The sequence below is a fragment of the Euprymna scolopes genome, chromosome 11 (assembly GCF_053919585.1).
Source record: "Euprymna scolopes isolate OS-2025 chromosome 11, ASM5391958v1, whole genome shotgun sequence".
NCBI lineage: Eukaryota > Metazoa > Mollusca > Cephalopoda > Sepiida > Sepiolidae > Euprymna > Euprymna scolopes.
Window position 1 is genome coordinate 75922829 of NC_136492.1, and position 25966 is coordinate 75948794.

A 25966-nucleotide genomic window follows, 5' to 3' on the forward strand; every position below is an offset into this window, starting at 1 on the left:
ACTAACATGCAGAAATTTAAATGTAATATGAACAAACGTCTTATTGCTTAACTCTCTACTTAGAATGTCCCTATCAGTATGGTCACTTACGTCTCAGTGGCAATGTCCTTTGTTTAGATTGATAAACATAAAAAGAAAGAGTTTTTGTTAAATCAATAATTGTCAAATGCAATATAAAAAATTTACCTTAATATCATGTAATAATATTGTGATTTATAGGATTGTTTCTCTTCATTAAAAAACAGGAAATCTTTATAATAAAGTAGTGATTTTTATCTACTTCGTTAAGCTGCATATGCAAATTTGCTTTGGCAACGATTAAGACCAATTCTTGATGCATGTTTTAGCAAATATTCATTCATTTTATTTGATTTTTACATTTTACCTAGTTGGACGGTTTCTAAGATAGTCATCAATACAGGAAATTGAAGAAATTATTACTCTCACACTCACATCGAATACCTCTACCCCTAACATCGACCGAAAGGTCTACCTTACACGTATATCTTCATAGTATCGTTATTTCATTGTTTTGATTTTCCTACTGTTAGATACTCTACATTCTCACTCAGATACAAAACACTCTATTAATCTATACGTTCTGTTTTAAGGCGTTTTATTGGCGATTCCAAATGTTTTCTTTCATATTGTCGATTGACAGAATAACTGATTAGCAAATTTACATTCATAAAACGCAGAGCAATATTCAGAGTCAATAAGAGAATCGTTCTTTAGCAGTTGATAATATTCACTCATTTCACTCGATTTCTTTTTATTAAATTTCCTTTTACAGTTTTCAAATGATATAATTTATGTTTACGTAAAAAAATACATACACACACGTGCACACATAAAAATGCACATACAAAAAAAAAAACTATACATCCAAACATAGAATAAACATAAATAGCTTACAGACACACAGATATAAAAGAACTCTATCTCTTGAACGCTTGAGTGGAACCTACAAAATAAAAACAGGAGATTACATAAGTGTTTGGATATACATATGTTGGTTATTCAATCGCTAGTTCTTTATATTTATTTATTTATTATACACACAACCTGTACAAATAGGAAATAAGATTACAATAAAGGCAGAAAAATTCAGAGCCTAAATAGGTGCTCCAGAATTATAAACCTGTATTAGCATGCTTTAGCATGTATAATTTGGTATGTCTACAATTAATTGAGATTCCTTATTTCTTATTGAGAAGTGTTACTCTATCAGTGAATCGAATAGTTTTTAACTTTTCATTAAGACATAGATATTATGGTTTATTTAGAGATAACCATATTCTGACCTTAATAATTTCATTCCACTTGACTAATGACCTTGTATATCTAAAAATTGTACAAGGAGTTTGGATGATGAGTTATTAATACTATTCTGGCTTTCTCTAAGCGTACCATCCCTTTAGTCAAGTGAACAATTTCAGCATTAAACGGTTCCTCTTCTGTGGCACAGGATAAAATTCTGTATTAATCTCATTTTTCACTTTGTGCTATTCTTCATTTATCTCCAGTTCTGCAGACTAAATAAAATGTTTTGTTTAGTGATATTAACTTTGACTAAAAAGTCTTTAGTGTCAACAAAAACAAAAAGCGGAATAGCTATATAACATAGATAATTTTTTTTTTTTTAATTCTTATTCCCCCCAAATAAGGCACCTTGCCACTTGGACATAAGGGGCTACTCTTTGGGATCATGGCCACCGGGGACTATGTGGGGGGTTGAGCAGTGAGATATCTGTTCAAATTAAATTTAAACTTCTGCATGTTAGTATAGTTAGGGAAGTCGGAAATGGAGAGAGAATTCACAATGTCTAGTAGTCAGAAGAAACTATTAGAATAGATGGCTTTCTGCCACCTAGGGACCTCAACAGTGAAGGGGTGGGAATTTTCTATTTGTTAAGTTAGTCAAAGGTATATATATCTAAAGGGCACAAGTGCTATTAGTTTTTCGAAGTACATTAAAGTACTTGTAAAATCAGCACAGGGATGCAATATTTTGGCGATCGAACAGATTGGAACTTACAGGGCCTATTGGAACGAACACTTTTTTGGACGCTGTCTAAAAGGGAGAGACTAGTGTATAATGCACTAGTCCAGATGTGACTGCAATACTCCATGATATCCGATGTGTGTGTGAATGCTGGTTTTACTGTCAAAAATAATTTTTAATTTATAAAAACTGATGTATATAAAAAATTGTTTTTGCAGTGTGTGTGTGTATATATATATATATATATATATATATATATATATATATATATATATATATATATATATATATATATATATATTATGCATATATGATTAGTTTTCATATAGTCCAGTCTCAATTTATGCTAGTATCAGCAAAATCACTGCTTTATTATAACAATTATTTTGCTAATGGTGAAAAGAATGTATTCTTTGAAACTCTGCGGATTAAGGAATTCTTAATGTTGCTTTCTGAGTTTTCTGTCGAATAATAAATTCTTGTACATTATAATTTACAATCTTTAACTTTGTTCTTATATATATATATTTTGTTTGTTTTTTTTGTTTTGTTTTTTTAAATAAATATTAAATTACTGAAAAAAATCTTATTTTTTCCATAATTCTTTTTTCTAAAATGCAGTTTTGATTACATTTAGTTATTTCTAATAAACACATAAATATATTCATATTTTCGCAAAAGATATGATAAAAATAAAGATTAAAACAAAAGAATTGTATTGTTTTTTTTTTGTTTTTTTGTCTGATGTCAAATTTTTTCAGCTTTAACATCGTCTGACAAAAAGTGGCATCAAAGGTTGCATAAATTTTGACCAGCTTCCAAAATTTAATCCAGAACATTGAAGTCCACAATGAATGAACATCTCAAAATGGTCTGTTCATTTTCTGGTCAGATATCATTTCAAGCACTTTAACTGTTCTGACAAGCTGTGTGATCGTAAACCACCTCTACACCGACATTCGTTTTCAGATCATGTATTGTTCGAGATGTTGGACATTTTCAAGAATAGCGTCTGAATTCTGTTTTCATTCATTTATTTATTTTTGTATTTTGAAATGTTCCAAAGCTGACATAAAATTCTATGACCAAAGATGACAAAGCTTCCTACTTTCGAATATCGAATGGGGAGAATTGGTTACGTTTTTGTTTTCAAGTCTTGAAGTTTACTTCAGAAAGACAGATGTTCATGGCTTGAAGAGAAACTGTCATAAAGATTAAGATGAAATCTATTTGCAAATTGCAGAGAGTCTCTCTTACAAGAAAGTGAATTTTCTATCCAACTTGAAAGTTTTGGAGGATCAACTTTCCACTCTGAAATTGAACAGAGATTTTAGACAAGAAATCTCAAGGTACTTTCTCTTTCTCCTGTTAATAATAAGTCATTGTCTATCAAGACACAAAGACTATTCAAGGATAGGAATAAATAAGGTTATCAGTTGGTAATGACCAATACTTTGAGGAATTTGGGTATGAGTGAGATGGTCAGGATTTGATTATTTAAGTTGACGTTTTAACATGACTTTATTACCATTGAACTTGAAAACGACCATGTTGTAGTCAGCTGGGAAGCAATCCCGTGATATTGTATTGCAAAGATTACAAAGAAATTTTGTTCATGAAAGTTTCATTTAGTTTTAGATAGAGAAATAAAGGAAAACTACAAGCTTTTGCTGTGAATGTTTTGCAGTTGGGACCAGAGATTAAAACTTCATTGGAAATGCTGATAGAGTAGAGAAATGTGAGTAAGGTCTCTTTTGTGAGAAGCAAAACTTTGAATTTCTTTTATTATTATTATTACTGTTATTATTATCTTCGGACTACTGTTCTCATCTTCAGCGTCATTTTCACAATTTTTCGGTTGATGTAACCTCCGACTTTCTTCAGGTGTTAAACTCGGGAACTTCGATGGAATTTCTATCAGGTCATAGCTGAGAAAATGAGAGAGAGCATGCTACTCTTTGTGAAGTAAATAAAGGGTTCTGTTCAAAATTCCATCTAAATTCCTCATTTCGCTAGAAATATTCCTGAATTCAACAAGATACACCTGAAGAAGAAGGTCGAAGGTTACATCGATTGAAGCGTTGTAATAATTGCACTCAAGATGAGAACAATAGTTCGAAGATTCGAAATAATGGTTATATTTTGAACTTAGTTAATATACAGACCAAGGAGACCTATTTGTGTATTCATTCTCTAACTTCTTTAGCTGTGCATTGCTTTTATTTAACTGTCTTGTTTAACTCTTTTTATCAAGCTTGTGACCATCTAGTTAATATCTATGTGTGTGTCAGAACATGGAATAATACACATATGTGACGAATGTGATGACATACCTGTTTTCTGCTGCCTCTTGGAGAGATTTACCAATTTCTTGGGAGCTGGTTCTGTCAACAAAGATGCTTTCAAGACAAACACTAGACGCTGGTTGTATATAATTATTCACTCCAGGCGTTTTTCGTCACAGCAGCCTGGAGTGAATGGGGATCTTTGACTTGCACTATTCTCTGGTTCCATCTTGAAACCATCGCCCCTTATGGGGAGCCTGTTCAGCAGATCTTATCTCTTTGCTATCTAAGAACCGACTCAGTAAAATTAACTTAGTTTCTTCAACCCAGAATCCTTGGCACGTCCGACCTGGCCCTATCTACCTAGCTTCCGGTGCAGCCGACCGGTCACCCAATTTGATATATGTCACAACATTGATCCTTTGGACCCTTTGTGCACCTGCATTTGCTCAATCCATGATTTCCCACAATTCAAACCATCATCTACTTAGCTAGGCAGACAAACAATCGGATAGATAGATAAACCGATAGCTGCTTTCTACTTGGCGTTGCCCGGCGATTACACAATACGAATAACCAATCCTTATCTCTAAAATTCAGAAACATAATTTAGATTTTTCAACATTTACGACTTTTGATAGTTACTTAAAGCAGTTAAAAAAAAAGTGTTAAATTTTGTTTCACCCTATGCAATAATTATACTTTCATCATAAACTAGATTAACCAATACCTGTTTAACAACTTACAGAATGCGATACATATTTCAGAAAGAAATGAACTCACATCAAACATGGTTATTCTGGGGTTGAATGTTAACAAAAAATGGTGGCGCCTTTTTATAAGAAAATTAAAAAAAAAAAAAAGAACTTTGAAATTGCATTTCTTTTTTTTAATTATTATTATTTTTGTTACTAACGAGTTTCCACTTATGATAACCTAAAATCATTCAAGGATAAGGATTAATGAGATGGATGGATTGAGAGTTGAATGAATATTATATAAGAGGATTGAAAATCACCGCCTACCATCCATTCAAAACATGAACTGTTCAAGAAAACAATTCTTCCCTTTAGTTATTTATATAATAAATAGGAACACAATGTGATTGGATGGTGTTTTTTTGTTTGTTTTTACATAGGCAAAACCACTTATCAAGGCCAGAGACCACTCGAGGATAGGGGTTAAAAGTGTACAGTAGACAACTGGACAATATAGTAATTGTTAGTAATGGAAATTCGGTAAATTTGTTAACTTAGGTGGAACGGCTCATAAAGAACTTGTTTAAGTTTGACTTGAAGACAACTAGCTGGAAAGCAAGAAAACGGAAGGCAATTCCACAGGCGTGCAGTTCTAAGAAAGAAGCTTTGTTCATGGAATCTACGTTTAGGTTTAGGCACAGATAAAGAGGGGGGGGGGAATTATTGATAGTGTTTTACGAACAAGCATAGCAGCCTTGGAGAGGCAGCGAAAGATACTCTGAAAGCTCAAAGGTTTGATTTAGCGTTGATTATGAACAACTGTTCATTAAGGAGATTTATTAGATTGTATTATTTGATTACGTAGCCAAGACCACTCAGCTACTTCAAACAAATATATTCTTTTCAGTTAGAAACGTTGTCATTCGATGTGAAGATTGAAGGGCAAAGTAAGTGATTGTTATGAGGCTGTTGAAAGTAAACTCAAGACTCACTTTCTATGCTCATCAACTCTTCTGTTGTTTTTACATGCATTCAATCATCAAGAGATTTTGTCCATGAGTTGGCGTATCATTAAAATAACATTTTTATTGATAACTACATAATGAATGCATCTTGAGTTTTTTTTTTTCTTGTAAATCCATATCTACACAAAAACTGCTTCTGTTGTAGTGATCCTTTTCTTTGTGCATATGTATATCACCATTAGTCACACTCAAACTATCCAGAATTAAATTTCAACATTAAAATATTCAACAACTTTTTTTTCAAACGTGTGTTTATTTACAGATAATGTGTGGGTGTGTATATATATATATATAGTAATGGTGAGTCATCACTTACTAAGGCCAGTCGAGAATCATTGATAATGGCTGATTCTAATTTCATCAAAAGATTTACAAATGTTGCATCCCTGTTTGCAACTACATCCTTGTCTAATGTACATTTTTTATGTTTCATGTTTTACAAAATATGTGCAATATTTTTCTGGAAATGTTAATTTCTAAAATAGAAAAAAAAGTAAATATCAATAACATCACTGATATTATATGTTATTTTTTTTATTGAAATCCTTTGAGATGTGTAATTTGTGAATTTATTTATTTGTGAACTGTTATCCTCATCTTCATAGTTGTTGTTGTTTCGCCATTTTTCGGCCAACTCATCCTCTGGCCGTCTTCAGGTGATTAATTGATATAGGATAGGAATACTGAGCATTGTAACTGTATCTCCAGTAATTACTGCCTTCCATAGTTGTCGTCTAACCTGAAGAAGGCCAGAAGATGAATTGGTCGAAACGTGGTGAAACAACAACTATTGAGATGAGGATACCAGTTTGCAAATAAATATCATTGACATTTATGTGTTATAATTCATTAATCCATGCATGTCTTTTAAATGACGGCTTATGTTTTGTGTCTCAACATTATTATAAAACCATGGTCGATTCAAACCATTTTTCCCCACTCCCTCTATTTACTATTTTAAAAAAATTTTTATGCTCATATGATCTACTCCATACTTGTGGTTTTATTAAATACTTTACAAGTAAAATCTGATTCCACATTTCTCTAACTCCTCTCCTCTAATAAGAAGGAAAGTATTTCTTTTGAAACTGCGGATTAAAGACAATCATTTCATTTGATTTTCCTTTCTGAAAAAATAAATGGTTTTAGCTCTTGCGAAAGGGTTTTTCAACAGATTTTATTAAATTCTTCTACTTATATATTTATTAGTGTTGAGACGATTAATTAAAATCGGAAAAATTGGAGATTTTTGGGGTATCAGTATCGGAATCGGAAAAATTTGAGCATATTTTCCAATGCCAAAACCGATTACTTTAATTATCTGTTTTATTTGATTTTGGTTTAAGAAATATCTTCCACTGCTTGTAGTATTAATAAAATAATAAATATTTATTGATTTAAACTTTCGGTGAAACTAAAATCTTTAGATTATCCCCTCACAAGTGTGTCTTTACGTTTGAGAAAATATATGCACATTTAAGATGTGTTTTTACAGTAATCGGGACAAAATAACAATTTTATAGTTAAATATTTAGAGATTTATAAAGAATCGGAATCGGTAATTGTATCGGAATTGGGAAAAATATTGGAATCGTCCCATCACTAATATTTACATAAACTATTTTTGTTAGACTTCACTTATAAAATATTAATTCATTGACCTTTATCTTACCTTTCTAGTTAACCTAGATCAACTTTACATCTGCATACCAAGTTTGGCTTAAATCAATTCAGTTGTTCTCAATCTGTAGTGGACTAATATATAAATATATCGTGTATGTGTATAGGCGGAAAATACTTGCACATCCATCTTAATTGTCGGTCAATTGTTTCTATGATTTTAATCAAACTGAAATGTACATCTTGAAAAAATTATATTTAAGCTCGCAAGAAAACTCAACAGTGCATAACACTCTATTACTTTCTTAACATTTTTTTTACTGGCCTAGCCCCCTCCTCCACCGTTCCACACCCTAATATATAATAGTAGGAAGAAACTAAAATTTTGGAAAACTATTAGAATTAGTGTCTTATACATATGATTTTAAATTTTAAATCGAATATACATATTTTAAATTTTAAGGAAATTCTGACTTCATAGCTCTTTGAGGGGGGGGCACATAGTAATTTAATAGACCTCAGAACCACTTCCATTGTCTTCCCCAGATAATTTTTACATATGATTTAAATTTTGTCAAAATAGTATATCTTTGAAATTTTGAAAGATTGCTCTTGTAAGAGGGCACATAGAGATTCAGCACACTTCTATAGTTTTCCCCAGAAAATTTTATAGATATGATTTCAATTTCATCAAAAGAGGATACCAGTGAAGGCCCCTCAGAGATAAATTTAGAAATTCAGGATAACTTCCATTCTTTTCCTCGGGAAATCTTACGTATGAACACATTTTTACTTTTAGGGAGATTAACATTCTTTCTAGTAAAAGCGCACATACAAAGAAATTAATATACACACACACACACACACATATATATAATTTTATAAATAATAATAATAATCATTTTTCATACCTACAGACACTCGTATTTTATGCATCAGTGTAGGATGACAATTCCTTCCGGTTGTGAGATTTGAACCTGGCCACAAAGCTACCTTTGACTCTATTTGCTAAGCTTTTACCTCTCGGCCACAAAACAATTGGTGCAGGAATGAAAGGAATTAATAACTAATAAACACTCAATTCTGGTGCAGGCATTAGACAATCCAGAGTGTTTAAATGACGGAAGTCATGAACATTGCATAAATGCTAGTTGATTGCTTCTTAGTTTATACTTCTCAGACAGTGCCCATCTTTAAGTATTCTTTAAGAGCCTTGATAAAAAATATCATTAATCTGTGTTTCTTCCTCTCATATATATCTACACACACACACACACACACACACACACACACACACACACACACACACACACACACAGATTACTGATATTTTTCTTTGATCAAATTTTGTTACGAAATATCATCTCCTGATGCAATTTCATTTTACATGAGTTTCTTACAGTATCAGTGAATAGCAATGATATTTTGCTTTAGGTGTCTCAAGCCTTGAAAAATCTGACAATGGCCATTTCCATGCACTTAGCATACTGACAAATTGATGACCCTGTATTTCATGTCCCGATGATGGCAATTAATGTGTAGTCTTGCACAAATGAATACTTAATCTGAGGTCAAGTGTCAAACTTAGTCAGACATGCTGTGATGCTCACCTCTATTGGCCAGAGAGGACACAACGATCTTTGGTCTTTCTAGCTCTTTCAATGGTGATCTTTTGTTCTGAACTGTGACGCCTCCGCTTCCCCGATCACATCATCCTTTGGCCATTTCAGTATAATTGATTGGAAAGAGACGAAGGAAAGTAACTCAAAATAATATTTCAAACGACTTTATCATTTCCATTGATCCCATTCCACTCGCAGCAGGAAGGGATTTAAGATCTACTTAAAAATTCAAAGAAACACAGAAAAGGCTGATTCATTCCCATAACTAATGAAGGCTACTGAATCAGGAATGCACTTGTCGAACGGACAAAAACATTGCTCTATATGAAAGGTTCGCAACCCTAAGGTTATGAACACATGATTTTTGCTTGATTAATAGCTCAGTCATAAATTCTTACTGGAAGCAAAAATAGGTAAAGATGAACTTTAAGATGAACGTATGCAACTATCTCCATTTTTGACCACCTGCTATTTTGCACTAAAAATGAAAAAGAAGGAAAAGTATCTGTGCTGTCCAACAATTCACTTATTTTACATACTTGTAGTGACTGAATCCAAATGTTGGATGCGATTTCCTCTTCACTTCCAAAAGCAAGTAGAGTTTTTACAGGAAGGTGTTGACTCAATATTTTTCAACTAACGAAAATCGTTTTTAACCCAAAAATCTAACAGGCTGATGCAAATTTCGAAGCCTTTATAAAACTGATCTCGTCGATACAATTGGAGGGCTCCAGAAATTAAACAGGGTGCACTTCAAACAGCCATATAGTCACGAAGTTATAAACCTGCATTTTCTCTCTGAAGTTTGAAAGTTTTCATTTATTTTTTCCAAATTAATTTATTTCAGTTTTTTGTTTTGCCATAACATTTTCCTATTCAAATTGTTCTGTTTAAAATTAAAAATGAGGTCTTTTTCAAGTGATGTCACAGAAATATGTTGAAGTGTTCAAATGTGTGTATGTAGACAGTGAAGGGGGAGGCGTCATTAGTAGATGAGTGGGAACCACTTCTCTATATTTTATTGAATTTTAAAACTAAGACTGCACAATGTAATCTCGCCAGCCTAATCATTTTGACTTAAAATATTTCTTGGATCATTATATGACTAAAAAATGACAATAAAATTCAAACTTGGAATTGAATTATAAATTCAATTTTTCATAGTTTTGTTCATTAATTGACTAACTCAATTGAATGTAATGTTTTTTTTTTTTTTTCTTTGTATATAGACTGCTTTAATTTGTTTTTGTTGCATAGTCTATTTTCATCCAAATTTTTCTCAATCATGCCAATTTTTAAGTGTTTGCATTGCCCGAAATATTTATTCACCAAAATTTTAATTGGAAATTTTGGGAAGTTTATTCAAAATAAGAGTGTGTGTGTGCGTGTGTGTGTGTGTGTCCCTTTTTTCTATGTTACGGAATTGATGTTTCCTGACTTTTTTGTTAGGATTTTGAAGAACAAAAATCTTTTATTTGCCATAAACCTAAATGCTCGTTTTTCATTTCTCTAAAGAAATAGATCTGTCATTTTTTGAAAAATAATTTTTTCACACAATTTATAAAGCAGTACTTTAACATATTTTACGTGTAATTATACATTCTTATAATTAGACAGAATTTTGGTAATTCTATGGATTTGATTGGTAATTCAGAATCCGACGTTTCTCTTTTTACTTTTTTCTTTTTCTTTCTTAATTTTTTTAATCATTTTGTTCTATAAGGTTTTAAAAACAAATTAATCTTTAATTTTTGACAACAAAATTTGCTTTTTTATGAATGAGATTTTATTAACCCAATGAAATGAGAGATACTGTTTTCATCACGCGTCCGTTGTATTTGTTGATTTGTTACTTTTTCGATTTGCACACCATTCGATAGAAAAGAACATGCACATGGCCTAGATTAGACACCATTAAATGTTTAGTTCAAATCCAAATAAATATATGGACCCAGAAATATTTTCCTCTTTCTTTAATATTGCTTTCTCAGCCTTCATATGTTTATTAAAGTGTATCTATCTGTTCTGACCTTGGATGGTGAAGGAGAAATACTTCTAGACGGAGGTATTTTTATTTCTTTTTAGAGTGCAATGACAAGATTTTCATCAAAAATAAAACTGTCCTGTTTAACGTGGTGATGATATCTATGCATACAGTTTAGTATGAATCCAAGTAAAATGTTATATTCGATTTGTTACTTGTCCATAAATGACTTAAAAACAGTTGATGGGCCTTGTCAAATATATATACCTTGCTGGATGACATTCTCTTCTGATTCAACATAAAGCCCTATGATAACAATATTTTATTTATTTATTTTTTTTGTAACAATGATGAAAAATGAACAAAATTTTGTAACAATGATGAAAAATGAACAAAATGCCTGAATTCAATTGATTGGATGCATAGATTTAATTAGATATTTAGCCAATGTTCTTGTCTTGAGTCCTCCATTAACTGAAACATTCAAAAAGTTTGGTTTGTATGCCATGATTGTTCATTTATTGCAACCAGAAGCACCAATCCCAGAAGGCCAGTGTACTTTTCCAGAAGGGTCTTAATATGAGAATTATCTGAAGGAATTTATATACAGAGAAATTCTTGAATAGGTCAGATTGTCGGAAGATACTGTTTTCTTGGCCTAAAAATCATCAAACATTGATGTTATTGCTTTTTTTTCTCTCACTTTTTAAAACTCAATCATGTTCTGCAAAACCGAAAACAATTTTCTTCTAAAACAAAAAACAACCAAACAAACACCATGAATAAATATTTGAAGATATAAAGAATTTACTTTTACTGAAATTACTGTATTGGACATGAAATAACCTAAAAATGATTAAATATGCCAGAAAACAAAACCAGCAACAAAATAATTAACCAAATACCAAGCAACTACTTCGATTGACATGGGTGAATATAGTCATTAAAAAAAAAATCTTGCAATAAATCTAAAATAAAGACTTCTTATTATATCTTCTTGTTTTGAGTCATCTACAGGTTGGAACGATAAAAGTGTCATTCTAAGGAAAACAACACTGCCGCTTTATTTTAAAACTTTTATTGAAAAAATCAATTCAGGTAACTTTATTATGTAGTGGAGCTGACATCAATTCAATGTAGCCACCTTCAGCCTCAATCATCGCCTTGATACAGGTCCGGATATGGGAGCATGCCTTTTTCACAAGTGCAAGCGGGAGCTCGGTTAATACTCGGTGGATGGCAACAATCAGGCTTGCTTTGGTATTGTAAGAGGTCATGTTTGTGATGTTAATGATGTATAACCAAACGAAGTAGTCCAGCGAGTTCAAGTCAGGAAGGGGAAGAGGACAGTACAAAATCATAGCAGTCCTTCTGAAGCCAAGTCTGGGTCTCTTTAGACTTGTGGGGCGGCACCAAGTTCTGCTACCACACCCAGGATCTGCCAGCGGCCACCTGATTACACCAGAGGATCACCACACTCTTTAGCACATCTAGGTACTCTTTGATAGTGGCTTTCAAGCCAATTTCACAGATGTGAGGTGGCATGATGTGGCCCTCACTTAGAACCACACCAAAGACCATAACCGTGGTCGGAAACTTTGTTTTCATTACACTGGGCACATCCCTGTTATTTTTAGCAATCCAGCAATGCATTTTGAGGGTGCTGGAAATGGTTCTGTTGTCATAACTTGGATCTGTAGAGAGCCTGATTTGTACAGTGGCACATCTCTGATCTTGCTCATTGAACATTGTGTCAATATTGATTACTCTGGATTTTTTTTCATTTCAATGCATATTTAAAAAAAATTTTTTTATTAAATTCACACTATCATAATAATTTCAAAGTGTGTTTTCTTTTTATGTATTTCTTGTCATCTGCCGGTCAAAATATTATATACTAAAGAAGCAATTGTTTTTCCTCTTTTGCCACCAATTCTGACATAATTCCAACCTTCCTTCATATTACCTTGACTTATTCTGATTCTTTTAATACTTTAAAGACTTTCTTCGTGTCAACTTGATGAATTTGCAGATTCTATTCTTAGAGATTCTGATTCTTCAAGTGTCAAAAAACTAAAATTATAAAAAGCTGAATGCGTTTAAAGACTAATTATTTTCCTCACACGTTTTGTAACCGTTAAAAATACCTTTTTTATGTCTTGTTCATCGGGTTTATTTTATTATTTTCCAGGGTGGACTGCATCCTGATGGACCACTCTGCAACTTCCAAGGATTTTGGTTGACCTACTTTGGTATGTTTTCTCAATTAAATTGTCTAAATGAAAAGTGAGTTTAAGTATTCCAATGCATCTATTACGTTGTACTCCCTTCAAGGTGAGCATGGTAGTAGATTAATGATATGGCTCATTCCATGTCAAATCGATGAATTTTGGGAGGCACAAATCATGTCCGACACGGATTTTTTTCAAATTTGCTACGCTCTTAGATCTCCATGAAAGGAATTGAATGGCACTTGTTAAACATCTCAAGGTCAAGGGGTTCCTGAGATATGACCTTGACCTTTTACAAAAATGTGAATTTTTATGAAGTGACCAACTTTAAAAGACGATATCTCTATTGTTTATGGGTCTACAAAGTTCATTCATATATCATTTTAACGTACTTGGATAGATCTATAATTTTATCTGGGAATATCTTTTTTCAATGTTAAATTAAAAAAGTTGACCTTGACCTTAACTTTTAACCTGAATTATCTCAAAAACCGTTCTTTCAATTTCTTTTAAATTTTGACATAAAATTTCTCTATCTTATGACAGTATATATTCCAAATTTAGTGATGGGCCTTTCACTACAACTATCGTTACAAGCGTTTTAAAGAAGTGGGCAAATTCAAAATGGCGGAACGTAGTACCTGCGACTTCATATAAAACATTTTGATATTTCCCAATATGGTCAAGTTTGATATCTTTGTAAAGCTATTTTGATGCTGATTAATATTTACATAAAGACCATGGTCAAAAATTAAAAAAAAAATTTTGTTAATGAAACTGAATTTTCTTTATTTGTTTTGGTACTTGTGCACTTTTTGAACCATACTGAAATAATAACGTTATTTCAGAGGCCATTCTTAACACGTGGAGAGGAGGGTGTTTTGTAACTAATGTGTACTTCCACCCAACAATTGTATAATAAAAAAGAACATATTGTAAAACTTTAAATTAAGCTGAAAATACAATTTGAAAAATAGCGTGGTTCAAGAAGTGCATAAGCACTTTTTTTTTAATGCACCACAGATTTTGTTATGGAAAAAGTGATATATAATAATAAAAAAAAGAATTTTGAAAGGTGTTAAGGATTTATTAAATTATACGATAAAACATATGAGATCTCAATTTCTGTTGTTTATTGGTAATTTTTTTTTCAATGAAAAATTTTTATAATGCATGTTCTTAAAAATTCTTCACATGTTGAATTTTATGCAAATTCTGGTTGTGAAGTCAAACTGTTTTATGACTTTCATACTTTTCTTATGCAACACAGATTTTGATACAGAAAGTGATGGAATAAAAATTTCTAAAAAGTGCGTTGAGATTTAATTAGATTATAGTATCAAAAGAATAAACAACATTTGATGGCGATGGTAAACAGTTTCTTTGACATTTTTAGAAGTCTTAAGTATACAATATATCAACAAGAAATCAACACGTGTTCATTAGGATACATTATTTCAAAATGTTCCATTACAACATAGATTAAAAAAAACTGTTTAAATTTTATTTTAATATTAAGTTATAATATAAACACGACTCTTGCCATCTATTTCATCGCCAGATTAAAGACGATTGAAAAATATTATTGTGCGAAAAATTAACTCTTTTAAAGATCACTACAGTTTCTAGTTTGTCCCTTTTTACCAAATAAAGTATGGAAATCCATAATTAACCAAAGAAACAGTCGTAAATATTTAGTAAAACCGTATTTTATAGTTAATATATAAATGTTTATAATATTACTAATCATTAAACTGTGTAAAACTTAAAACCTAACAAAATTATAACAAAGATTATTTATTAGTTGCCATTTGAAGAAGATAAACAAAGCTTTTTAAAAAAGCATTAAGTCCCTTCTGCCGTTCCATATTTCGTGAAGTAAACAAAAGTCTAACGTCACGGGATTATGTACAAAATTCTTCACAAACGTTTGGAGGTCCCTACAAAACACCCTCCCCTCTCCATGTTAAGAATGGCTTTCGAAATAATAATGTTATTTCAGCACAGTACCTAAAATACATAAGTACAAAAAATAGGCAAAAGAAAAAAATTCATTTCCGTGTTTACAAAATAGGGTATCAATTTACTATAACGTCGTAACTAAAAAGTGAACACCTCTTACAAATGTCGAAATATTAACTTTTAATTTTTTTTTCTTTAATAATCTTGCATATAAGTGGCCATTCAATAATAATCCACTGTAAAATAGCAAGAGACCGAACAAACATATTTTTAGTAGGAGTGACGCTCCTACAGATTCACCATTTTAATAAAAATATCCACTAAAATTCTACATAAAATTAATGAAAATAGAACTTACATTTTTATGGTGACTGGCAAAATGTCAATCTTGTAGCATGAATATTTAATGTCTTATCTGTTCCAAGTCAAACTCAACTGGCAAAATGATTTCCATAATATTATTTTTTTTTTTAATTTTTTATTGCTTTTTATCTTCACTAATCCCTCTACAACATATATTGAGAACTTATTTTTATAACAGGCAGTAGTCTCAAGTAAAGGGATAGTGACTTCAAAAATTAAAAGATGTCTAACATAGAGGTGATAAAGGTTTCACTTACTGAAAAACCAAAGTATTTTAATATCTTTTAACACTTTCTTGTCAGATTTAATGCTGAAGGACTGGACAGGAAAAAAAACATGTTTTATGAGGTTTTTCACACAGCTAAAATAAATCCACATCATATTTTTATGTTCTTAGCTTTTATTTTCACTAGTAGCTTAAAAATAAATGTTCTACATATTATCTTCTAATACAAACAATAGAAATGCTTAACATATTTTGGAATCGTTTTGTCACATAAGTTTGAAATACTACTTTTCATTGGTTTGTCGCATAAGTTTTCTGATTCTGATACCTAAAAAAGTTCTAGATGTTCTAGATTCTGATTAATTGCCTGAGCACTAATTATATCACTATTTTCCATAACAAAATCTGTGTTGCATTAAAAAAACAAAAACAAAAACAAAAATTAAAACAAATGAAGAAAATTCAGTTTCATCAAAAATATTTTTTTAAAAACTTTTTGACCATGGTTTTTATGTAAATATTAATCAGCATCAAAATAGATTTACAAAGATATCAAACTTGACCATATTGGGATGTATCAAAATGTTTTATATGAAGTCGCAGGTACTACGTTCCGCCATTTTGAATTTGCCCACTTCTTTAAAACGCTTGTAACGATAGTTTTAGTGAAAGGCCCATCACTAAATTTGGAATATATACTGTCATAAGATAGAGAAATTTTATGTCAAAATTTAAAAGAAATTGAAAGAACGGTTTTTGAGATAATTCAGGTTAAAAGTTAAGGTCAAAGTCAACTTTTTTAATTTGACCTTGAAAAAAAATATTCCCAGATAAAATTATAGATCTATCCAAGTACTTTAAAATGATATATGAATGAACTTTGTAGGCCCATAAACAATAGAGATATCGTCCTTTAAAGTTGGCCACTTCTTCATAAAAATTCACATTTTTGTAAAAGGTCAAGGTCATATCTCAGGAACCCCTTGACCTTGAGATGTTTAACAAGTGCCATTCAATTCCTTTCATGGAGATCTATAAGTGTAGCAAATTTGAAAAAAATCCGTGTCGAACATGGTTTTACCCCCTGTCGATTTGACATGGAATGAGCCATATGTTAAATAGTGGGGTCTATATATATATATGTAAGCAGTGTATATAATGTACGTGGGTATATCATGAGTTTCTTAGTGTCGTCTTGTGTTTCATAATGTTCCTTGTAGATGTGTATAACTGTTTATACATATATATAGATTACACATATACATATAGTTTCAACAGCACATCACATTTTTTAAACAAACGGTTCCTTACAACAAAGGGACGGAACGCCTTAGGAATTTATTCAAGCCAAAAGGAGAACACATCTAGTTCATCGGTTGATCTTGATTGACGAGATTGATAAGAGAAGGAAGATTCATTCTAAGGAACGACAATCAACACCCTGGTTATATTTTCAGGCAACTTTTATTCCAAATGCTTTCCCATTGGAAGATGGTACCGATCTTAGATTCTGCTTCTCCTGGCGCACAGGGCCCATAAGGCCCTGTCTTCAATGCTCCAACTGTCCGTCTGTCTCTCTCTCTCTCTGTTTGTCAAGCTAACTGACCACTGACTTACTCTGTATGTATCTCTACTATCGGTTGCTATTACTTCATTCAACTCATACCTTTTTAACATGTGATTTTTAATCACATTTCTGATGTGTTATTTTGAAACCTATTTGTTTGTGAGCATTTAAACATTTATTTCTCAAGGTCACATTGCTCGTTCTTTTATTTATTGTTCTCCTATAGACTATTTGTCTTTGTACACAGCTGATTCTACATTTTGTTCTTTTATCTAACATTTTAACTTTAAATAATAATAGTCGATTCCTAAATTGACTCTCAGCACCTGGCATAATCTAACACATCTTTTTACAAGGAGGTTGTAGATAACTTAATAACCAGCTTCATCTTGTAAGCCATATAAATTACAATACCTCTGCTTGTTAGTCATATAAATTATTATACCTCTGCTTGTAAGTCATATAAATTACAATACCTCTGCTTGTTAGTCATATAAATTATTATACCTCTGCATGTAAGTCATATAAATTACAATACCTCTGCTTGTTAGTCATATAAATTATTATACCTCTGCTTGTAAGTCATATAAATTATTATACCTCTGCTTGTTAGTCATAAATTATTATACCTCTGCTTGTAAGTCATATAAATTATTATACCTCTGCTTGTAAGTCATATAAATTATTATACCTCTGCTTGTAAGTCATATGAATTATTATACCTCTGCTTGTAAGTCATATAAATTATTATACCTCTGCTTGTTAGTCATATAAATTATTATACCTCTGCTTGTAAGTCATATAAATTATTATACCTCTGCTTGTAAGTCATATAAATTATTATACCTCTGCTTGTAAGTCATATAAATTATTATACCTCTGCTTGTAAGTCATATAAATTATTATACCTCTGCTTGTAAGTCATATAAATTATTATACCTCTGCTTGTTAGTCATATAAATTATTATACCTCTGCTTGTAAGTCATATAAATTATTATACCTCTGCTTGTAAGTCATATAAATTATTATACCTCTGCTTGTAAGTCATATAAATTATTATACCTCTGCTTGTAAGTCATATAAATTATTATACCTCTGCTTGTAAGTCATATAAATTATTATACCTCTGCTTGTAAGTCATATAAATTATTATACCTCTGCTTGTAAGTCATATAAATTATTATACCTCTGCTTGTAAGTCATATAAATTATTATACCTCTGCTTGTAAGTCATATAAATTATTATACCTCTGCTTGTAAGTCATATAAATTATTATACCTCTGCTTGTTAGTCATATAAATTATTATACCTCTGCTTGTAAGTCATATAAATTATTATACCTCTGCTTGTAAGTCATATAAATTATTATACCTCTGCTTGTAAGTCATATAAATTATTATACCTCTGCTTGTAAGTCATATAAATTATTATACCTCTGCTTGTTAGTCATATAAATTATTATACCTCTGCTTGTAAGTCAAATATTTTATTGTACCTCTGCTTGTAAGTCATATAAATTATTATACCTCTGCTTGTAAGCCATATAAATTACAATACCTCTGCTTGTAAGCCATATAAATTACAATACCTCTGCTTGTAAGTCATATAAATTATTATACCTCTGCTTGTAAGTCATATAAATTATTATACCTCTGCTTGTAAGTCATATAAATTACAATACCTCTGCTTGTAAGTCATATAAATTACAATACCTCTGCTTGTAAGTCATATAAATTACAATACCTCTGCTTGTAAGTCATATAAATTACAATACCTCTGCTTGTAAGCCATATAAATTACAATACCTCTGCTTGTAAGTCATATAAATTACAATACCTCTGCTTGTTAGTCATATAAATTATTATACCTCTGCTTGTAAGTCATATAAATTATTATACCTCTGCTTGTAAGTCATAAATTATTATACCTCTGCTTGTAAGCCATATAAATTACAATACCTCTGCTTGTAAGCCATATAAATTATTATACCTCTGCTTGTAAGCCATATAAATTATTATACCTCTGCTTGTAAGTCATATAAATTATTATACCTCTGCTTGTAAGTCATAAATTATTATACCTCTGCTTGTAAGCCATATAAATTATTATACCTCTGCTTGTAAGTCATAAATTATTATACCTCTGCTTGTAAGCCATATAAATTACAATACCTCTGCTTGTAAGCCATATAAATTATTATACCTCTGCTTGTAAGCCATATAAATTATTATACCTCTGCTTGTAAGTCATATAAATTATTATACCTCTGCTTGTAAGTCATAAATTATTATACCTCTGCTTGTAAGCCATATAAATTATTATACCTCTGCTTGTAAGCCATATAAATTATTATACCTCTGCTTGTAAGCCATATAAATTATTATACCTTTGCTTGTAAAACATATAAATTATTATACCTCTGCTTGTAAGCCATATAAATTATTATACCTTTGCTTGTAAAACATATAAATTATTATACCTCTGCTTGTAAGCCATATAAATTATTATACCTAATCTTTTAAAAGGAGACCACTTTGATTTTTTTACTCATGTTCACTCCTTACAAAGCATATCGCCACTTGGACGTAAGGGGCTACTATTTGGGGCCATGTCTAGGAAAGATTAACAAGATATTTGTTTATGTTACATTAAAACTTCTGCATATCAGTACCCCCAGGTAAGCAAGCAGCAGGAAAAGAATTCCAACGTCTAGCTGTTCAAGAGAAGAAACTATGAGAATAGAAAGCTTTCTGGTATATATATTCTATTATATGAGACTATTGTTTAAAAGTATTTCGCACAAGAGCTCATCACAAGAAAATAGGTTTTTACTACATAATAATGATGAATATTTTTATCCCAATACTATTTCAGGTGATGGCTGTCTATAACAATTCAGGATAGGCCTCCTGTTGTGGTGATTGTCCTGAATCCAATATAGTCATGGTTTGATTTAACCTGTGAATTGATTCTTGATAATCAATAATATTTTGTACTGATCAATTTGCGCATTATTTTCATCCTTACGCTCTCACCAAAATAATAATCATTCTTGTCTCACAATTCAAACCAAACAAGTTTTCGTTCTTCTGTTAAAAAATATGCATTGCTAGGGAAGAAGAGATGGATTTATGACTTTATCAAGGGTATAAGTGTAAGTGATACATTAGCTCCGACAGAAGACAAACCCATCACATTGAGCCTACAGTCTGTGCTGATAACCTCTGCACCATTAACAGTTCCATAAATGCTATATATACTCACGTATCATCCAATCAGGTATTGTATAAGCCTTCAATTTTATCTAGAAAATATGATTTCCTCATCAATCCCATGTATCATGCAAATCTTATTTTTAGTGGACGAAGATATCTATGTATAATACATATAAAAAAAGTTATTTTTGATCCGAGGATCAGGGAGCAGCATCACTCATCTGAAGGATCTGATAGATTGAGAATTGATGCAAAGAAAAGGGAAAATTATTCTCTCTTCTATCCACATATCTTTGTGTTTCTGTTAAATAAATTGATTCCTATAAAACCGTCTAACCTGTAATATTGCTTCACACAGACAATATCAAACTGGCATTTACCCAAGTCGGGTTGAACCGGCTTCCTCTATGCAAATATCAAGCAGTTCCCAGTCGCTTGTATATCTCTGTCAGGAGAGATGATGACATTAGGGTTTTGCAGTTCTTGCAGGGAAGTGGCGACATCATCTTACATACAGTATCTAGTATTCTCAAATGGTCACCCATCTAATACTAACCAGGCCCAACGTTGCTTAACAACAGTGATCTAATGAGAGCAGGTGGGTCAACATGATTATGCCTTATACACAGAAAATGTCGGATGAATATTGCTAGTAGTTTAATAACATTGATCCACTGTTAAATTTGAAATTGATATTTTTTGAATTGCTGATCAACTAAAATGATTGGTTAACCTTTGATTGGACTGAATTGATTTTCTGTTGGTAGAATCGTCTATTTTCTCTGCAAATTTTGTGTTTTCTATCATTTTTCTATTAATGAAATTTTAATGAAAATGTCACGCTTCAGTAAAATATAACCACAACCAATGAAAGACACATATGTCTGTCACCTATTTGTAATAAAAGTAGACTTCTGATAAGCTTAGCTCAACAGTGGTAGTCATCAAACCTTGGTAATTAATATGAAATTATTTATATAATTCTAATTAAAAAAATATTCTTATCCTAATTATTAACGATTGCTTTAAAGATTTTAGCACACGTCTCTCATATGCTATGATTTAGTGTAACTAATGCCAAGCTAAAATTTAGATCTCAGAAAGTTATAAGATATGTGAGTCTATATACAGTAATTGAATGCATCAAACACCAATATTTTTGCAAGTTCGTTTTGTTTTATACTATTAAAATTTTGATTTTAATAAATATTCGATTAATAGTAAATGTAAGTCACATAAAAGTTAGAAACACGGTCATATGAGAAGTTATCACACAATTTTATAAATATAAGATTAATGCAGATTTTTTTTTTTTTTTTTTTTTTAGAAGGAATGATTTAGAAGAAATACCAAATATTTTTTCTTGGATCAATATTGGCAATCTTTAAATTCGTTTATGATTTTCTCACCGTTTTAAGCAGAGTTGTTATTGGTTGGCATTGGTTCTCCTACAATTGATGAGGACAAATATAAAGTGGAAACGTGTTGACCCAAAAGAAGATTTATCTTTTAAATACGGCTATTTTTTCTTTTCTTGATGGAATTGGAAATGTCTGCTTGAAATCCATCAATGTGGATTCTTTGGAACCACAACTATTGGAATCAGCTTGAAAAAAAAAAAGATGTAACATCTAATGTGATGAGATCTTTCTAAATGTTTAATGGAAAATAAAATTTGAATTGCAAAACATTGCATGACGTCATCCAGTTTCGATCTCGCACGTCTGATCACATGAGCAATTTTATGCCATTAATGTAATTCAATTAAACTTAATTGATGATTTTAGACTCTTTCTCTTTATAACTTTTGGAATCATCATTTTTCAAAGTTGAAACAAAAATGTAGTAGGCAAAAAAAATAAATGTTCTGTCAGCAACAGTACAACTTCAAAATAGTCAATATCGCCCACCTCCAGAAGAGAGGGAATTCCTGTCTGTGATAACCGTGGTAAAAGAAGACACACTCCAATCGCCAGAAACACCCACACACACAATTTGCAGGACACTGCCGACTCGTCTCTAGCCTCCTGCTTTTATAGTGGCCGGGAATTATCCATTTGCATAATCACATGAGAAAGAAACGTGATTTTCCGAGAGTTGCATGGGGTAAACGCTAATAAAAACCCCCGGACGCCATCTTGGAATTCTCTTTTCCCCCCAGACGTACCCGAGGTAAGCTCTTTTTCCCCTCATTTTAGTTATTGCTACTTCTGCTACACTCCCCCCTGATCTCATGATCACAAATGGGGCAGGGGGGCAGTCGTCTCTATCTGGTACTTCTCCGAAGAACCGGAGGCAGCACTTCCTCCCTGCCATCCTCCTCATCGCCATTATTGCCACCAGTCTGCTCCATAGGCGGTGTTTCACAATCAGGGCAGGGGGGCAGTATTCGTCTCTGTCGGGTACTCCTTCGTAAAGGCAAGACGGGTGGTCCTTCCTCCGCTTCTTCAGTATGTACATTATATGGCTCAAAATCCTCTCCGTCGTCCTGCATCATACTCTCTGTCTTTTCAGAAGACATCATACTGTCTGAGTCTCCCTCTTCCTCCGATGTAACAACATAATGGCGAGGGCGCAAATCCTTCACATGACGAGGCACACCGTCCACCAAAATCGACTGAGGGCTGATCACCTTGGTCACCTCACCCTTGCCGAACCTCGTGGTACATCGATTTTGCGGTCTTTTGACCCATACACGATCTCCAACCTGGTAAAAGCTGTTCTTGGGACCTGGGGACGCAGTTGCGAGATTGGTCTCCTTTACTCGAACTTCGTATTGATAAATCCTGTTGGCAGGCGCAGTGGAGGGAGATGTGTCGTCTCTTGGTGTGATGTTATACCAGTAGACAGCCTCCTGTATGGGACAACACATTCTAGCTGCTATTCGTTTCACTGTACGGTGACATCGCTCCGCTATGCCATTCCTGGCTGGAGCGTATGCACAACGGAATCGCAAGTGAACTCCCCATTTACATGCAAATGCTTGGAACATATTGCTGCAGAAAGCTGTGTCATTGTCTAAAAGGAGTTCATGCGGCGCACCACGCTCGAGGAACACTGCCACCAACTGATGAATCACGCTTGCCGAGTCCTGCCTTGCCAATTTCCTCCAAATGGAGAAACGCGATGGACCACAGTCTGTTAAAGTTAAAAAATGGAAGGTGCCATAATGCGCGATATCCATTCCAATTCTCTGCCAATTCTCGTTAACTTCCAGCTTTCCCTTTTCCCACCTGACTGGCGCTGGGTCAATGGACTGACATTCCTCGCATTTCTGTATGACCGTTCTGACAGTTGCTTTTGTCGTGGTTTGACATCTTCTCCTGACAAAGTAGGTAGTGCATCGCACCCCCGGATGTCCACTATCTTTGTGAATAGCCATGATTTGACTCTCATCCAGCTCGTCTGTGTGGACTGCGCCTATCACTGGGTCAAGACCGTTTTTCTTTTTCATTGCCTCAAACCACCGCTGTGGCACTCGTGTCAGTCAGTCAGCAATGTTTCGTGCTGATGAAACCAGCGTCACATCCACTGTCAGCCCGTACTCTTTCACGAGCTCCTTAAGAGTGCTTAATCGCCTCTTAATAAGCATCTCGCTTGCTGCTTTGGTGCGTACTCGCGCCTTTCCAGTTAGCGTGTCCGAGACCCAATGGTATACGCAAACAGAATCTGTCTTTATGTGTAGCACCTTGCTCTGCCACTGGAGAGCCAAATTGATGCCTTTCAATACGGCATCCAGTTCAGCCAAGTTGATATGTTGAGAGTCATCTTCAGGTCGCAGCCAACATGCATCTTCCAACACAGTTTCACACATCTCCAAGGCTGCCCCAATTGCGAGGGAGCTAGCATCGACCCATACATTCAGCTCTTTGCCGTCCACACACCAATTTCCCTGTGCCGGATCGTTCTGCTGCGCAGATTTTAAGGTTTCGAACATCATACGATGTAGTACGGCGTCCCTTGCTTCATCATCCCAGCCCTTCGTTACCGAACTTACTCTCCTTCTGAGTATTCCGCAAGCCACACGAAGCCAACCGCACACCGGAAAGTGCCCGACAAGTCGACCACACAGGGAAAAGATTGTTCGTCGCGTAACAATACTGGGAGCCTCCGGAATTGCATTTCCTCACTTCCACCGCAGTTCATTGCGTTCCATCCTGACTGCCAATCCCAGCACCCGTGCACCGTCCTTCAACTGCTCCGGGTTCTTGCACTCCAACCCGAACTGCGCGAGGTGTTCTCTCACACGGGTCGCGGGCACCACGTCTTCATTGACAAAAATGTCATCAATGTAAGCAGATGCTGCGCGGCTTATAACTTCTTCCTGAGATAGTACTTCGCTGACAATTGCTCTCATTATCAAGGGAGCCACATTCAAACCAAACCCCAGACGGGTCAGACAGTATTTTTTCCCATCGATTTCCACAGTCTGGTATGGCCACAGTGTCTCATGGACCCGGACTTGTAGGTATGCTCTTCTGAGGTCCAGTAGAGACACGTTAGCACCTTTTTGTCTCCACTCACGCAGCTTAACCGCACAAACATCTGTGTTAGCCGTAAATGCGTCTACGTAATGATTTAGCTCCCGGTAGTCCATCACCGGGCGCACTTTGGCTTTGTTCTGCTGTATCACAGCCATCAGGGGAATTAGACCTTTGGGGGGTCCCAATTTATCCTCTGGGTATGGCACAAGCCAACCATTATCTATCCAGGTGTGGAGCTATCGTCATGTCGAATTTCTGCTGGCACTGGGTACTCTGACACTCGATTATGCAGCCTTTCAGGGGGGTGGTCCACAGTCCATTTCCACGATGCGGTCCGCGTTCGGTTTTGATGATCAAAGGTAGCAGTGAAATCTGGTTCATCGATAGAAATGGCTGCGCATTTAATACTTTTCCTGGCGCCCAGCCGCACTGATCCTGTAGGTTTGACAACGACACCTCCTAGAGCTTTTATGGCGTCGATCCCTAGAAGCAAGTCAAATCCCAGTGGCTTGCCATGCACCACCAACACATCGACTCTGGCAGACACACCTTCATCAGTGGATACAGAGACCGTTCCAACACCGCAGCACGCATGGGACATCCCACCAATTGTGTTGACATTTACGTTTGTTTTTCTCCAAGACCGGCACCGGTCTGCATGTAATATTGTCCTGGAG

General features: G+C 33.6%; 1 protein-coding gene across 2 annotated transcripts in view; it reads left to right on the forward strand.

The window, feature by feature from the left end:
• The window catches only part of LOC145287914 (uncharacterized), a 1114340-nt gene that overhangs the window by 633167 nt on the left and 455207 nt on the right, over window positions 1–25966 (forward strand). For both annotated transcript variants that reach the window (XM_080135863.1, XM_080135862.1), the window contains exon 5: window positions 13431–13491. In XM_080135863.1, coding sequence (XP_079991989.1) covers window positions 13431–13491 — 61 coding nt within the window. The remainder of the gene's footprint in view (window positions 1–13430; window positions 13492–25966) is intronic.